Source organism: Rutilus rutilus (assembly GCF_951802725.1).
Source record: "Rutilus rutilus genome assembly, chromosome: 23".
In the NCBI taxonomy this organism is placed as follows: Eukaryota; Metazoa; Chordata; class Actinopteri; order Cypriniformes; family Leuciscidae; genus Rutilus; species Rutilus rutilus.
In genome coordinates, this window is record NC_140233.1 from 12,630,771 (window position 1) to 12,646,414 (window position 15,644).

At 35.8% G+C, this 15,644-nt stretch overlaps 1 protein-coding gene across 9 annotated transcripts in view; it reads left to right on the forward strand.

Annotated features, from left to right (window-relative positions):
- The window catches only part of mical2b (microtubule associated monooxygenase, calponin and LIM domain containing 2b), a 62,767-nt gene that overhangs the window by 40,499 nt on the left and 6,624 nt on the right, over nucleotides 1-15,644 (forward strand). For 4 of the 9 annotated variants that reach the window (XM_084397537.1, XM_084397536.1, XM_084397539.1 and 1 more), the window contains 12 exons: nucleotides 2,610-2,726; nucleotides 2,867-2,959; nucleotides 3,091-3,195; nucleotides 4,503-4,535; nucleotides 5,155-5,341; nucleotides 5,446-5,510; nucleotides 6,747-6,825; nucleotides 10,684-10,792; nucleotides 11,092-11,168; nucleotides 11,406-11,474; nucleotides 12,987-13,096; nucleotides 13,285-14,077. In XM_084397537.1, the coding sequence (XP_084253663.1) occupies nucleotides 2,610-2,726; nucleotides 2,867-2,959; nucleotides 3,091-3,195; nucleotides 4,503-4,535; nucleotides 5,155-5,341; nucleotides 5,446-5,510; nucleotides 6,747-6,825; nucleotides 10,684-10,792; nucleotides 11,092-11,168; nucleotides 11,406-11,474; nucleotides 12,987-13,096; nucleotides 13,285-14,077 (1,837 nt within the window). Of the gene's footprint in view, nucleotides 1-2,609; nucleotides 2,727-2,866; nucleotides 2,960-3,090; nucleotides 3,196-4,502; nucleotides 4,536-5,154; nucleotides 5,342-5,445; nucleotides 5,511-6,746; nucleotides 8,769-10,683; nucleotides 10,793-11,091; nucleotides 11,169-11,405; nucleotides 11,475-12,986; nucleotides 13,097-13,284; nucleotides 14,078-15,644 lie in introns of those variants that run through there. The other 5 variants (XM_084397542.1, XM_084397541.1, XM_084397538.1 and 2 more) reach the window with 4 other exon arrangements.

Sequence of the window (15,644 nt, forward strand, 5' to 3'; positions counted from 1 at the left end):
AATAATAACTAGATGCGAAAGTTCGTCGAGACAAACTTTAAGTTGGCTTGAGAAAGTTTGGAGCAGAACGTTTTTTGCTAGGCGGTTGCTAGGATGTTATGGGTGGTTGCTAGGGTATTTTGGGCGGTTGCTAGGGTGTTCTGGGTGGTTGCTAGGTGGTTGCTAGGGTGTCCTGGGTGGTTGCTAAGGTCTTTTGGGTGGTTGCTAGGGTATTTTGGGTGGTTGCTAGGGTGTTCTAGGTGGTTGCTAGGGTATTCTGGGTGGTTGCTAGGCGGTTGCTAGGGGTTTCTGGGTGGTTGCTAGGCTGTTTTGGGTGGTTGCTAGGGTATTCTGGGTGGTTGCTAGGCGGTTGCTAGGATATTTCTGATGGTTGCTAGGGTCTTTTGGGTGGTTGCTAGGCGGTTGCTAGGATATTTTGGGTGGTTGCTAGGGTCTTTTGGGTGGTTGCTAGGCGGTTGCTAGGATATTTTGGGTGGTTGCTAGGGTCTTTTGGGTGGTTGCTAGGCGGTTGCTAGGATATTTTAGGTGGTTGCTAGGGTCTTTTGGGTGGTTGCTAGGCGGTTGCTAGGGTCTTTTGGGTGGTTGCTAGGGTCTTTTGGGTGGTTGCTTGGCGGTTGCTAGGGTGTTTTGGGTGGTTGCTAGGATGTTTTGGGTGGTTGCTAGGGTGTTTTGGGTGGTTGCTAGGATATTTTAGGTGGTTGCTAGGATATTTTGGGTGGTTGCTAGGGTCTTTTGGGTGGTTGCTAGGGTCTTTTGGGTGGTTGCTAGGCGGTTGCTAGGGTGTTTTGGGTGGTTGCTAGGATGTTTTGGGTGGTTGCTAGGGTCTTTTGGGTGGTTGCTAGGCGGTTGCTAGGGTGTTTTGGGTGGTTGCTAGGATATTTTGGGTGGTTGCTAGGGTCTTTTGGGTGGTTGCTAGGCGGTTGCTAGGGTGTTTTGGGTGGTTGCTAGGGTCTTTTGGGTGGTTGCTAGGGTATTTTGGGTGGTTGCTAGGGTGTTCTGGGTGGTTGCTAGGGTCTTTTGGGTGGTTGCTAGGGTGTTTTGGGTGGTTGCTAGGATATCTTGGGTGGTTGCTAGGGTGTTCTGGGTGGTTGCTAGGATATTTTTGGTGGTTGCTAGGGTCTTTTGGGTGGTTGCTAGGCGGTTGCTAGGGTGTTTTGGGTGGTTGCTAGGATATTTTGGGTGGTTGCTAGGTGGTTGCTAGGGTCTTTTGGGTGGTTGCTAGGTGGTTGCTAGGGTGTTATGGGTGGTTGCTAGGTGTTGCTAGGCGGTTGCTAAGGTATTCAGGGTGGTTGATATGGTGTTACTAGGTGGCTGGTAGTTGTCACAGATGGTTACTATGGAGTTTTTATAGAGTTCTTAGCATGATCTTGGCATGATTTAACACTTAACTAATCACTATTAGCATGTAGCTATTCGCTGCTAGCATGTGTAACATGTTGGAAGTGCTGTTTGCTAGCATGAGTCAAAAGAGCCAAACCTCATCTCTATACGATGTTCTGATACAGAGATATAGGTCTTACAAAACGGTTGCTAGGGTACTCGAGTTTGGTTGCTATGGAGTTGCTTGGGAGCTGGAAGATTTAAACTTAACAAGTTTATAGTGGTTTGAAGTTTACAGTAGTTTACAGTAGTTTGAAGTTTGACAGATAGATAAATAAGTTAGATAGACACACACACACACACACACACAAACACACAAACACACACATACACACACCCACTAACTCGCTCACACACTCACTCATAAACTCAGTGTGTGTGTCTGAGTTTAGAGTTTATAAGTGTATAAATTGACGAGTTTATAAGTGTATGAGTTCTTGAGTTTTGAGTTTATAAGTTTAAATCAGTTTAGAGTTTATAAGTTTAAATGAGATTAAGAGTTCAGAGTTTATTAATTTATGAGTTTAAGAGTTCATAAGTTTATGAATTCATGAGTTTATAAGTTAATTAGTTTATAAGTGTTTATAGTTTAGAGTTTATTAGTTTAAATGAGTCTCAATGGCTCATATAGTATATAGAACGGCAGTTTGGTTTAGTCTTCAAGGTGTTTAGATTAAAATTTTTGTCGGTTTGAATTTTTTAGAACTCCCCAATGTAAGTCAATGGAGTTTTTGAATGAGTTTTTTCGAGTTTTGATCGTCATTTTTAGGAAAACCGTAAGTCCGATCAGTCTGAAAAGATAGAGCATACCGAGTCAGATCAGTTTGAGTGTCTGTGCCGAGTTTGGAGTATATAGAGTTAAAGCTCTAAGAGGAGTTTGAGTTGTAAATTTTTAGGGTCAGAATAATAATAATAATAATAATAAGTTTAAATAGGATTTCAATATGTTGGCTCTCTCAAGCCAACTTAATAATAATAAGTTTAAATAGGATTTCAATATGTTGGCTCTCTCAAGCCAACTTAATAATAATAAGTTTAAATAGGATTTCAATATGTTGGCTCTCTCAAGCCAACTTAATAATAATAAGTTTAAATAGGATTTCAATATGTTGGCTCTCTCAAGCCAACTTAATAAATATCTGTCCTTTCCTTCTGTCATCTTCCATTCAGTGCCTGAATAATCTTTTTTTTCTTCTCCATCTTTCTGCTCTTCTGCTCTCCTCACACAGGCAGATGAAACTCCTTCCGTTTCTTCTTCTCCTTCTCCTTTCTCAGTCCACACTATCACAGAATGCTCTACTCTGTCTTGTCTTCTGTCCCCTGTTCCTTCAGTCCAACACGAGCAGGTAAAACATGATATGATTCTACTGATACTGGTCATTTCAGGAGCTCTCCTGTTGTTTCTGCTTTGAGTCACATCACAGTATTCAAAAGATCAGTTTGTTTTAAAGTAATGCTGAAAGGCATTTTCCCATTGGTTGTATAGTGCAGTGAAGATCCAGAAACACAGCTCAACCACAATAAACACGCAGATCGCTCTGAAATCAGACGTGTAGAGTGCCTTGACTCCTCCAAACAGGTATTCAAGCTGCTAAAAGTAGTCCAGTGACTAAAAAATCACTCTCCCCTACAGTTTTTCCACTTTTCTTCTCCTTTTCCTGATTTGCATTTACTCTCTATTCTCTCTTTTCCTTCACTACTGATTGCTAGAGAACAGTGGGGAAGGTTTCCTCTGCCATTGGGGTTAAAGCCGCTACATTGGCCATCTTATATGAGACCGATCACAGACCTAACAACCCCTTTACCCTCTCGCTGGTAAGCACCTTCCGTCCTGGGACAAGATGACCATGTTTAAGAGATACGGTTGTTTCTTCAGGCTGCAGAATCCTCAAATATAAAGAGAAGTCTTGATGTTCTTTTTTTAAAATGTGAATCAGAAGTCATTTCATGTTCCCAACAAAGATTCAGTCTGTATTGCTAAGTCACAGCCTCGGGATGTAGGGCAACATCATGGGCCCTATCTTGCACCCAGCGCAATTGACTTTGTTCACCGACGCATGTTTCATTCCTATTTTGCACCCGTGCAAAGCGCGCTTTTCCCTCCACAGAAGCACGTCGCTAAACTAGGGAATGAACTTGCGCTCTCTGGGCGGTTCAGCGCAAAAAAGGAGGCGTGTTTTGGCGCAAACGTTCCCTGGTGCTATTTTACTGTTCCATAAAACAATTGCGCCACTGGCCAGAAAAAACCTAGTCTAAAGTCAGTGACGCGTTGCGCGTTGTTCATTATGCTATTTTAAGGGCGCATGCTTGACCATAATGTATAGAGTGCACAAACGCTCATACACTGTGATTCTCTAATCTACACAAAGCAGCAGTTTTCATTTTTGCAAATCATATTATTACAAACGATAGATAGATAGATAGATAGATAGATAGATAGATAGATAGATAGATAGATAGATAGATAGATAGATAGATAGATAGATAGATAGATAGATAGATAATTTATTATAAATATAATAATTTATTATAAAAGCATACATCTAGCTTACACATTTACCACATTATTATATGCCTGTTTAGCCGAAGCTAATTTGGGTGTGTTTCTCCCATCCCCAATGTCACTTCTCTCTCTTTTACGGCCGTGACGAGAGCGTTGCTCTCCTCGGCTGTGAACCGCTCTTGACGCGCGCCTGGCAAATCCGCCGTTATAATAGCAATACGCCAAGGAAAAAGTGCGTCTGCTCTTAAAGGGAATGTGAGATGATGCTCTGATTGGTTTATTTCACGTTACGCCCAAACCACACCTATGAATAATGAAGCTACTTCAGACCAACCCCTTTTAGATTTGCGCCCGGCGCAAGAGTCATTTATCCCGCCGGGAAAATAGCAACAGCGCCGAGACCCGCCCACAAAGTTACTTGCGCTTTGCGCTTTGACACTTGCGTTTCAGATCGTTAAAATAGGGCCCCATGTGTTTTTCTTTAATTTCTCAGTTTTTTATATGTACACTGATGTGTTTAAATCTTGTGATCTGTAGAAAGTGGAAAAACTGCATATTCTTTTGCTGACGGCCACGACTTTGTGACATTTTCTGTAGTTAAGAGAGTCTTTGTCCACAGATAGAGGCCAGAAGGTGTGCAGAATCTGGGACGGTAATATATTTTTGTATCTGGCTCGAAGCACAAAGCTTTTCGGCTCATTTTTGCCAGGAAAATACTTCATGCTTTGGCTTAAGCGTTGGTTTATTGACCGATTAACTAAATATTATGCCCTTTTCATCTTGTGTGATTGCACAGTGTGACACTGACCTGCTAATAAGTTATAACTTATGCTAATAAGTGATCATTTGTGATCTTTTACTTCAAGTGGTTTCCTAGCAGTTTTTGCCCTAATTTTGCCCTAAAACAGCTGATCAGTGCTAGTAATATTTATTTATTTATTTATTTATTTATTTAATTTACTTAATTTATTTAATTTATTTATTATTTAGTTTTTATTTGTTTTATTTTCTTTATTTATTGTTTTTATTTGTTTTATTTTATTTATTGTTTTATTTATCGTTTTATTTATTCAAATTTTCCATTTATTTATTTATTTAATAAATTTTTTGTATTTTATCTTGTCCCTTTGAAACCGCACTTTGGTACACTTTTTCAAGGTGCTTTCTAAATAAATGTTGATTTGATTTGTTACTCATTGTAGTGCATCAGAACAGTATTGTAACAGCAAAATGTGTTGAATCCCTCATGAATGTTGAATGTTGTGTTTCAGACGAGCATGCGTAAGGAGTTTCCTCAGGGTCTGGGCGGCAGCGACACATGTCACTTCTGTAAGAAGCGTGTGTATATCATGGAGCGTCTCAGTGCGGAGGGATTCTTCTTCCACAGAGAGTGCTTCCGCTGTAACATCTGCGCCTGCACGCTTCGTCTGGGCGGTCATGCCTTTGACTCCAACCAAGGTGTGTTGTTCGTGAGGATTGTATTTATAATTAAATTACATTTTTATTCATTAGACTGCCATAGTGTTGAATGGAGAAAATGGTTTATACTCTTTTTCTTGCAGGCACTTTTTACTGCAAGCTGCACTTTTCTCAGCGAAAAATAAGCAGTAGGCATCGAAGAGGAGAGGTAATGTTCATATATTTAATTTTACTGAACAGATGTGGTCAGCCAATGTGTGTTTTTAAATTGACAACAGTCAGTAATAGAGTTTAGAGTTCATCATACAAAATATTTGACTGTAGAATGCTGCAGACTGTAGACAATAATTTTAGTTAATAGAAAATGAGGCACGCACACAATTTATAACATTTAAGTGAACTAATTGTTGTTGTTAATGTTATTAATAATTATTAATATTTACAAATCTAGATTATTATTTTTATTATTATTATTATTATTATTGTCATTATACATAATTTATTATTATTATTATTATTATTATTATTATTATCCAGTTATGTTGCCATAATAATAATTTTTATTATTATAAAATGAAAATATTATTATTGTTATTATGTGTTATGCTGGTATTATTTATAATATTATATAATTATTAGTGTTGTTGTTGTTGTTGTTGAGGTTTTTTATTATTATTATTGTTATTATTATTATCATTATTATTATTATTATTATTATTATTATCGTTATTATTATTATTATTATCGTTATTATTATTGTTATTATTATTATCATTATTATTATCGTTATTATTATTATTATCGTTATTATCACTAATATTGATTAACCATTTGCAGTATCCTTTGCACATTAAGTACTTTTAGATTGAGTTGCATTATATAATGTTATTTATATATAACATAGTTAGTTATATTTAACATAATATATATATATATATATATATATATATATATATATATATATATATATATATATATATATATATATATATATTTATTTATTTATTTATTTATTTATTTATATATTTATGTTTTATATATATATATATATATATGAAGAGTTCAGATGCAAAAACCTCTAAATGCCATCTGAAATTTTCTTCTAGAATGATCATTTTTATCAAGCTCGTATATTTAATTTCAATAATTTCACTTAAATGGCAATTAATAGGTAATTTTCATTGCATTGTAAGTGAAATTACTGAACTTAAATATACGAGCTTCATAAAAATGATCATTCTAGGAGGAAATTCCAGATGGCATTTTGAGGTTTTTGCATCTGAACTCTTCATATATATATATATATATATATATATATATATATATATATTTATTTATATATTTATATGTTATATATATATATAGTTAGAGGTATATATAAAGTTAGAAGTAACTTTTAGTATATTGTAAATGTGACTATCCTCTGTTTCTTTACATCACACAGATCAACGGAGGCAGCAGACCCTCGTCCAGCGCTAGCTCAGATTACACGGCCACCGACGGCCTCCGTGGCCAGCCCTCAGGTACCCTGACTTCCTTTATTAGGAAAAGTCTGCACTGGCCACTGCACGTGGGCCGCACACTGTTCGGTTCGCCCCGCCAGCTTGCCCGCTGGATGTATAAGGCGGTCCGGGCCACAGGGCTACACATCAGAGAGCGCCAGGAGGACTATGTATTCCTTTATGAGCTGCTGAGTCTGGGTGTGCCCTTCATGTACGTGCTGCATGAGATCACGTCCCAGATGAGCCGAGAGGCCGTCGCTCCCTCCCCAGTGAGCATGATGTAGTCACTCCAGCGGTACCAGGGGATCCGACTCTCTTAAAGGGGCTTCGGTACTGCTGGACTGACGAGGGAAGGGTCTTAAACTCTGTAGACCGGCTCAGTCCCTTACACTGCCATGCCTAGTTTATTTGCCAATATTACATTTTCAGTGTTGTGATTTGTACGAAAGCATCTTAAAGAGTCGGTTCACGCAAAATTCAAATTCTGTCATTTACTCACCCTCATGTCGCTTCAAACCTGTTTGACTTGCTTCTATGAAACACAAAAGATGAAAAATTCAGTGTTTTTGTACATCAGTGGAAGAAGCAAGTAAGTAATTCAGGTTTGGAACGACAAGAGAGAGAGTAAATGATGAGACAATTGTCATTTTTTGGTGAACTGTCCCTTTAAGCTGCAACTTTATTGGCCTACAGGGTTTAAGAATCATTCAGTGTTCGTATATTCATCTGAATGACAAACATAAGATCCAAAGCTGATAAACTAAGAGCACTTTACTGAAGGGTTTGCCGCTTCATCCTAACTGCCTGAAACTGCCGGTTAACGTTAAGGTTTGCATCTCCCCTTATGTTATGTGCAATGGAAATGCCAAACAGAATTAAAATGCATTTTGATGACTGTTAATGACGACATATTATAGCCTTTATATTTTTTTGTTGTTGTTGAAATGTTCACTATTTTTGTAGTTTACAGCGTTTTTGGGTACAACTACTTAAACTGTGGTTTTTTTTCTTTTCTTTTCTTTGTGATGTAATGCAAATAGTCGTTATTGGTGAAATGCATTGATTTTTCTAATGTTAAAGTGGAGGACATGTCCTTCGGGATCACCGTGAATAGGGCAACTTCAATTGTTTAATCAATTGGTGTTCAAACATTCCCCCTAAATGTGTGGTGTAAAGCTTTAAAATGTTTATTTTTTTTTTTTTCAGTGTCTAAGTGTACTGAACATGCATAATTATAATTCTTTTGCAAAATTCACCAATGATTTTAGTGCTATTTCTCTTCTAAATTTCCTCCTTTCTCTTCATATTTCATTCTTCCCATCCTGTCCCACATCATATATAGTCTGTTTCAAGTTTCCAATGCTCCAACCCCTGATTGGCTGAACCATGAGAGCAGGAACGCGATTGGCCTGCATGGGTCAGGTGATCAGGTTGTTTCGCTTCACACTGGCTCCCTGCATATTCCTTGACTATAATATTAACCCCCATTATTGTGAATGCAGCATGGGTCTAATGTATGAACATTTCTTAAGCATCACAAAACATCACTGTCCTTCACAGAAAGACGGTATTACGTTAGTTTGTACCCAGAGCTAACATACTAACAGAAGTGCACTTGAACGCTCGACTATCCCAGCATGCTTTTTGAATGCACTTTTTCTCGCTCACCGCGTCCCGTAAAGTAAACCTCCCTTCTTGTCTCTCTCCGTGTTTTGTCCTCTCTGTTGCAGAGGCTGCTTTACTATCCCAATCCCATGTAAGACCACTTTCTTGTTCCTTTTCCTAAAAACAAACTGAGGTCGTTATATAAGAAGACTTTAGTTTTGCACAATTTTAAAAGTCCTTTTGTTTTGTTTTTTTTGTCAATTTTAGCTTACTATTTCTTGTATATTTCACAATGAAAGACTGTTTATCTTAATTTATAATATATTTAAAACTTGTACGCATAAAATAAATCCATTTGTAACTCTAAAAGTTTGTTTCTGCCTTTTTGTCTGCCGACTCACTGAGCTTCCTGTGTAACCCACTGACGTCCCGAAGTGTTTGTGTTCATCAGTGCGGTGATGAAGAATTCTATACAAATATTTTACTGCCAAGCAATTAATATGAAAGGCAACACTATCACAGTTCAGCGCTCAATTAACCCCGTGCTAAATATATCACACCCACCATTCACAAACACAACCCTCCCCATTTTTGTTTTCACACTTTTTAACTTCACATCCCACGATTTCAAGCATTGGAACGGAAATAAAATGGATTTTTGGGGGGGTTTTTTGCCAAATATTTTTTTTTGGTACATACATCAGACCCATTTAAAAGTCTGAATTCTTGTCTAGTCCAACTCAACTTGGTTCTTTTGGGTCTTTTCTATCCTTTCCTTTTATCTTCTTTTGGGTACTGCATTGCCTCCTATTTTGAACTAAAATTATAGAATAATCATGAAAAAAAGACTATTAATTTTTAACCTTCATGTTCTGTTGAGGTTGACTTGATAATACAGTACATTTGAAAAATGAGAAAATATACCTTTATAACCTGACACACAAATGCATATTTATTGAGCTCTTAAAATGTCTTTGCGTCTCTCGCACCCCAAACAGAGCATGAGGGTTAAATTGAATATATTCAAATCCACGAATTTTGCTCATTTAAAACTTAAATTGCAAATACATTTATTTTTTATAAAGATTCACAGGGTCAAAAATGAATGAAAACATCTTAAAAGACCTCCTGCTATGTCTTTAACTCATTTGACAGACAAAAAAAATGCAGTATTGAGTGCATTATTCATGAATGACGATCATGGAGCGTATTAGAGGGAAAGAGTCTGCTAAATAGTGAAATATGAAAACTATTGTAAAGCATCAATCAAAACAGCCGTTCATACGGACTAGATTTGACTGTCCCTCAAGGTTATAATGTCTGCTTAACATTGAATAAGAGATGAGAAATTAGTTCATATTTAGGGATGTTTTCACATACCATCATCTAATGAAAGTTTCAAATACCTTTGTCATTCAAACAGGAATTCAGCTTTTACAAGCCATTGAAATAGTCAACTAAAGTCTTAAAGTTTAAGTTAGAAATTAGTTAGAAATGTTCGCTTCTAGGGACATGTATGTGGTATATAATAATATTATTAATAATGATCAATAATAATAATAATAATAATAACATATAATAATAATAATAATAATAATAAAATTATCTTAAATATTTTATTAATTTACTTCATTTATTATTACCACATAATAATAATAATAACAATAATAATGTAAATTTAATAAAGTAACTAAATTAAATTGATTTGAAGGTTATGTTGTAATAATATTGAGGATGTTAATTAATTAATTTATTATTGTTCATAATAATAATAATAATAATAATAAAGTAACTTAATTAATTAAAATAAGATTTGAAGATTGCATTTTATTAATAATTATCAATAAAATTAATTTTTTATTATTATTGTTATTATTATTATTCAGTATTGATAATAATGATAATGATAATAATAGTAATCATAATAAAATAAAGCTTTTATTTATTTATTATGTGGTATTATTAATAATAATAATAATAATAATAATAATGATCAATAATAATGATACAATCTGTATTGTGAAAAGCGCTATACAAATATACTTGACATAATAATAATAATAATAATAATACCAATACAAATTTAGTAATTAAATTAATAAATGTATTATTATTAATAATAATAATAATAATAATAATAATTAGTTGTTGTTGTGCTGGTGATGTACAAATATTTTTAAGGTACGTAGTCATTTCTCAACATAAAGAGCATGATAGCAGAAGTCCGGTTTCTGAATTGAGTTTTTCACGTGTGTGTGTGCGTGGACCCCGCAGGAGCCGAGTCAGACTCCAGAACTCAGAAGTGTTTGTGGAAGCCCAGCGCTCCGGCTGAGAGTACAGAGGTGCCGGCCCTCTCAGACTCAACAGAGCTCATAAACATGAGGTCGGTTCATAATACTCACGACAAATGCGAATTTCTAATCATTTACCATGACATGGAGCTATAAAATGTAGACTCGTATACTCCAGTCACGTGTGTTGACGGCCCATATGAGACTGAGCGATACTCTTATTTCATTATTTCCACTTTATCATGAACATTTTTAACTTTAGCATTAATAATAAATAATAATATTAATTATAATTAAGTATTATTTTTTTATTCATGATAAAATTATAATTTGTGTGAAAGCTAAAAACATCCCGTCTAATACATGCCTTTTATGTGCATATTTTTTGTAGTGAAGTCAAAGATTCATGTAAAAAGCCCGATCCTGCAGATTCTGCACCTGCATGTCTCGATTCTCAACTGCAGAAAGGTCAGTGAAAAGCTCTGGATGTTAGTTATATGTTCCTTGCAGTTTTACTATTTCACAGGATCTCACAGGATGGCCCCAAAATGTTTTTGGACACGTATAAGTCACACATCCAAGTGATTTACACACGTCCCTTTGATTTATACATTAATGATGGCTTAATTGTGTAAAATCAACACTTTTGAGCTAGTAAATAGTGGATTTTTGGAAGCGTTCATTCTGATGTCTTCTTTTCATCAGTGAAACACTCCACTGCAAAAGGAGAAATAACCAACAAAAACAACCTCTGGAGGAAGAAAATTCGATCCAGTAAGTATCATTCTTCCAGTGTTCCATGAAAAAACAACCCTGGGAACCTTCAAACACAGCAGAAGTGTTTTCCTTCCCATTGTGCTTGTGTTGTCAGCCACGATCTTAAACTATAGGTTGAGTTATTTTTCAGAGTCTCTGTGTCTCGACTGAACGCTTAACCTTGCTTGTTGTAGTGGCTGTGATGTCAGGTCCCACACGTGCACTAATCTGATTCTGAATTCATGTGTTTGTTAATCCTCACTGGATTATTATCAGGCGTCATACGTGTTCTATTTATAAAAGCTAATGCTGCTTTTGGTCACGCCTGAACACAATGTTCTTCATTATTAGGGCTCAATTTCTTTATATTTAGCTCTGAAGTAAATGACTGATCTGAAACCAAAACTCTGAAGGCTGCAGTATAGAAATAGTTTGTGACAACTTCATATAAAACTGTTTTTTTTAAAATGCTGGTCATATCCGCCCTCTTCTCTAGAGGGCGCTGCTGGTCTGTTTCACATCCATTGTTTCAGACGATACAAAAGCAATTACACTCTGTTCTGCAAATTTTGAGTGTTGCACTATATAATATGTTGTAGTTAGCATAATTTAGCCATCATTTACAGTGTCAGATTCCTTGCAAGCATAACTTGGCCAAAATAGATTAATTACAATTCTGAGAGTAATTAACCAGATTGAATGCTGAATTTCACTAATTATTTTGTTTCTAATTTTTAAAAACATTTGACTGAAGAATAACAATAATAATTAAAATAATATAATGATTACTATTATTGTCATTTATCATTCTTTAATTTAAGAACAATTCAATTATAAAATAATTATTATTTATCAACAATAGTAGTAATAATAATAATAATAATAATAATAATTTTTATTTTTATTTATTTTATGAATTTCACTATTGTTTCTCATTTTTTTAAAAGTTACTGAATTATTATTATTATTATTATTATTATTACATGGTTTAACAACAACAACAATAATGATAATGATGATGGTAATAATAAATTATTAATTTATTAACTTAGCACTGAAATAAATTGTGCTGGTGTTGTACAGACATTTTAAAGTGGGTAGCCATTTCTCAACATAGTATATGTATATTTAATATTACAATAATAGTACAATAATCTTTAATATTCATTTGTTTGTTTACTTTATTCACTATTTATAACTATGTACTGTTTCCAAAAAACCACTGAGTTATTATTTATATTATGTGATTTAATAACAACAATAATAATTTATTATGAATTTAGCTATGGAAAAAATGTAGTAGTAGTAGTAGTAGTAGTAGTAGTAGTAGTAGTAGTAGTAGTAGTAGTAGTAGTAGTAGTAGTAGTAGTAGTAGTAGTAGTAGTAGTAGTAGTAGTAGTAGTAGTAGTAGTAGTAGTAGTAGTAGTAGTAGTAGTAGGTCATTTAACCTTTTTTTATTACTATTACTAATGTTCATTAGATCTGTGATCACTTCTCAAAGCTCTTTTGTGGCATCGTTTCCTCACCCAGCCCTGCCCCTCGTCCTGCTTAAGAAATTTCACCGTGGGAAACCAGACGATAAAACCGAAGCCCCCGACAAGGAAGATGGAGACTCAGACTTTGAGGAGATCCATGAATCTGTAAACAGATTTTCATTCACTTTTTTGTCTGTCATTCTGTGTCATCACATCTATTTCCGAATGATCAGTCATTGCATCCAGCTATTAGGTGGTTTCTTGCCAAAACAGTGTATAAATTGTTTGATTTGTCACTGTTCTTAAGTTCCTATATATCCATGAGCTGTTAAAGATTGTCTTTTCTCACACAGCTCTCCCCAACAAAGCCTGCAACGCAGACTACAGAGTCTGACTGCCCCGTTCTGGAGGACAAGAACTCAACAGCTCTTGATGAGATCCCAAAGATCCCTCTATATCGCGCACATTTTCATCCTGAAACCCCAAAACCCAGCACTTCCTCTCCAGAGCCTGTCGTCCCAGCCGTTCCCTCAGAGGCGAACTCCTTCAGCCCCAAGAAGAAGCTCACGTTGTCTTTATCCGAGAAGGAGAAGCTGCTCAACTGGGAATTAACCACACCTGGAAAGCCCTCAACTTCTGAAGAGGAACAACATGACAGGACCTCTACGAATCCTCAGAACGATCAACCAGAACCAGAAGCTCCACCGAAACCAAGCCGTCCCCAACCTGAGCCCACTCCTCCACTCTTCGGCTTCCAACAGTGGGCCAACAGTCTCCGGAAGTCCTTCTCCTCCAGCAAAGGGAGCAACTCTGTGGTCCTCAGGAGAAACCGGCCTTTGAAAGCCAGGCCGTTGTCTGAGGGCTCCTTCAACCTCAGTGGCTTGCTTGGCAGCAGTATTCAGAGCAACCAGGATGAGGAACACAGCAGCGTGTCAACGGATGAAAGTCAGTCCAGAGCGAGGACTGGAAGCGAGCTCGCGACGTTACTGGAGCAGGTGGCTCTCGGCTCCAAGAAGGGCACAAAAGATGACATGGCCTCCTTACCGCCCAGAAAACTCAATTTCTTCTCCTCCCTGCGCATTAAGAGGAGCGAAGGAGACGACCAGAAAGACATCTTGACCATTCTTTCCAGGTTTAGAAGCAAAGGTAATTGCAGGTTGAAGTGCTTTAATGCTTTTCTGCAGTTTAAAATCAATAAATATAATGATAACGAAAAGCACAAAGTGTAAGAGGTAGAATGTTCTGCAGGAACACGTTCACTCTTCTGAACATAACCGTTACCGTCATCATGCATATGTAAGATATGTGAGTGAGTATTTAGAAATCAGGAATGGTGTGAGAACAGTGTGCTTGGGAAGTTTTTCATCTTGAAACCAAAAAAGTTTAAATCCCGTCTGGCTAGCGCTCTTCCCATAACGTTTTGAACTCATTTGATCACATACACGTCATCTCAGTACACACAGAAAGTAGCTCAGGCTAAAAAGAAGCTTTACTCATGAAGAGTGAAGCTGAAAGTTTGTTTATAATAAGAAAAATTGACCATGGATCATTCAGAATGGCAAACCTGGTGCCTCGAGTCGCATTCATCCGCATGAAGCACAACCAAAACAATGTTCTTCCACAAAATCACAATTTTTTAATTGCTAGAGGGACTTGGATGAGTTATATAGTGTAGCTTTAAATAAATCTAGTGTTTTGTTGACCCTAGACGATTAACATCAGCACTCGTTCTCACACGCTCCTCATTTCCAAGTGATAAGTCACATGACGTACGGCGTGTGCACAAACACATCGCGCTGCTTGTGTTAACTTCATTGTTATTATATGCAGCGCCGTTATCTCTTGTATTATAATCTCCCACCAGCTTTCATTATATTCCCTGCATGCAATAGTCAGGCAACTGTGAAACACGGCACTTTAATCTTGTGATGCATCAAAACAATATTCATTCCACGTTGTTGGCAGCACAATGATATAGTGATACAGTTTCATAAATGTAATTTCAAACAATGGATCGATTCTGATGCACAAATCTGGTTCACGTACATTCATATTCAGCATAACATAACAGAGTGCTGCAGGGAGGACATACTTTTGTAGGCCAAAACTCAGAAGAAAGTTAGCATTTCAGCACTTCTGAATTTATCGTCCTGAAGTCAATGGGTTTTTGGTCAAATGCATGAAATAATAATAAGGTTTGTGGTTAACACAAGCTCAAGATATTTTTACTTTATATTTTATGACATAAAATACATCAGTAATAGTATGTGATTTTTTTTTTTTTTTTTTTTAAGCTTTTAAATTTGTGTTGGCCTATAAAATGTATTATTATTATTATTATTATTATTATTATTATTTAATCATTATCATCGGACATTGGTTGGTTTATTTATTTACTTACTCGTTGATTTATTTCCGTATTGACTGATAAATCCCTATTTTTCAAATGTGCCTTGACCTAAAATAGTAATTAACAGCTTTACTAATATTATTATTATTATTATTATTATTTAATCGTCATCAGCTGATGTTGGATTTATTTATTCAATATTTATTAACTAATATTTAAATGTGAGTTGACCTAAAATTAACATTTTGTTGTTATTATTATTATTATTATTATTATTTAATGATTTTCAGCTGATTTTGTATATTTATTTACTTATTTATTAACTGATAAATCCCTATTTTTATGTGCCATGACCTAAAATAG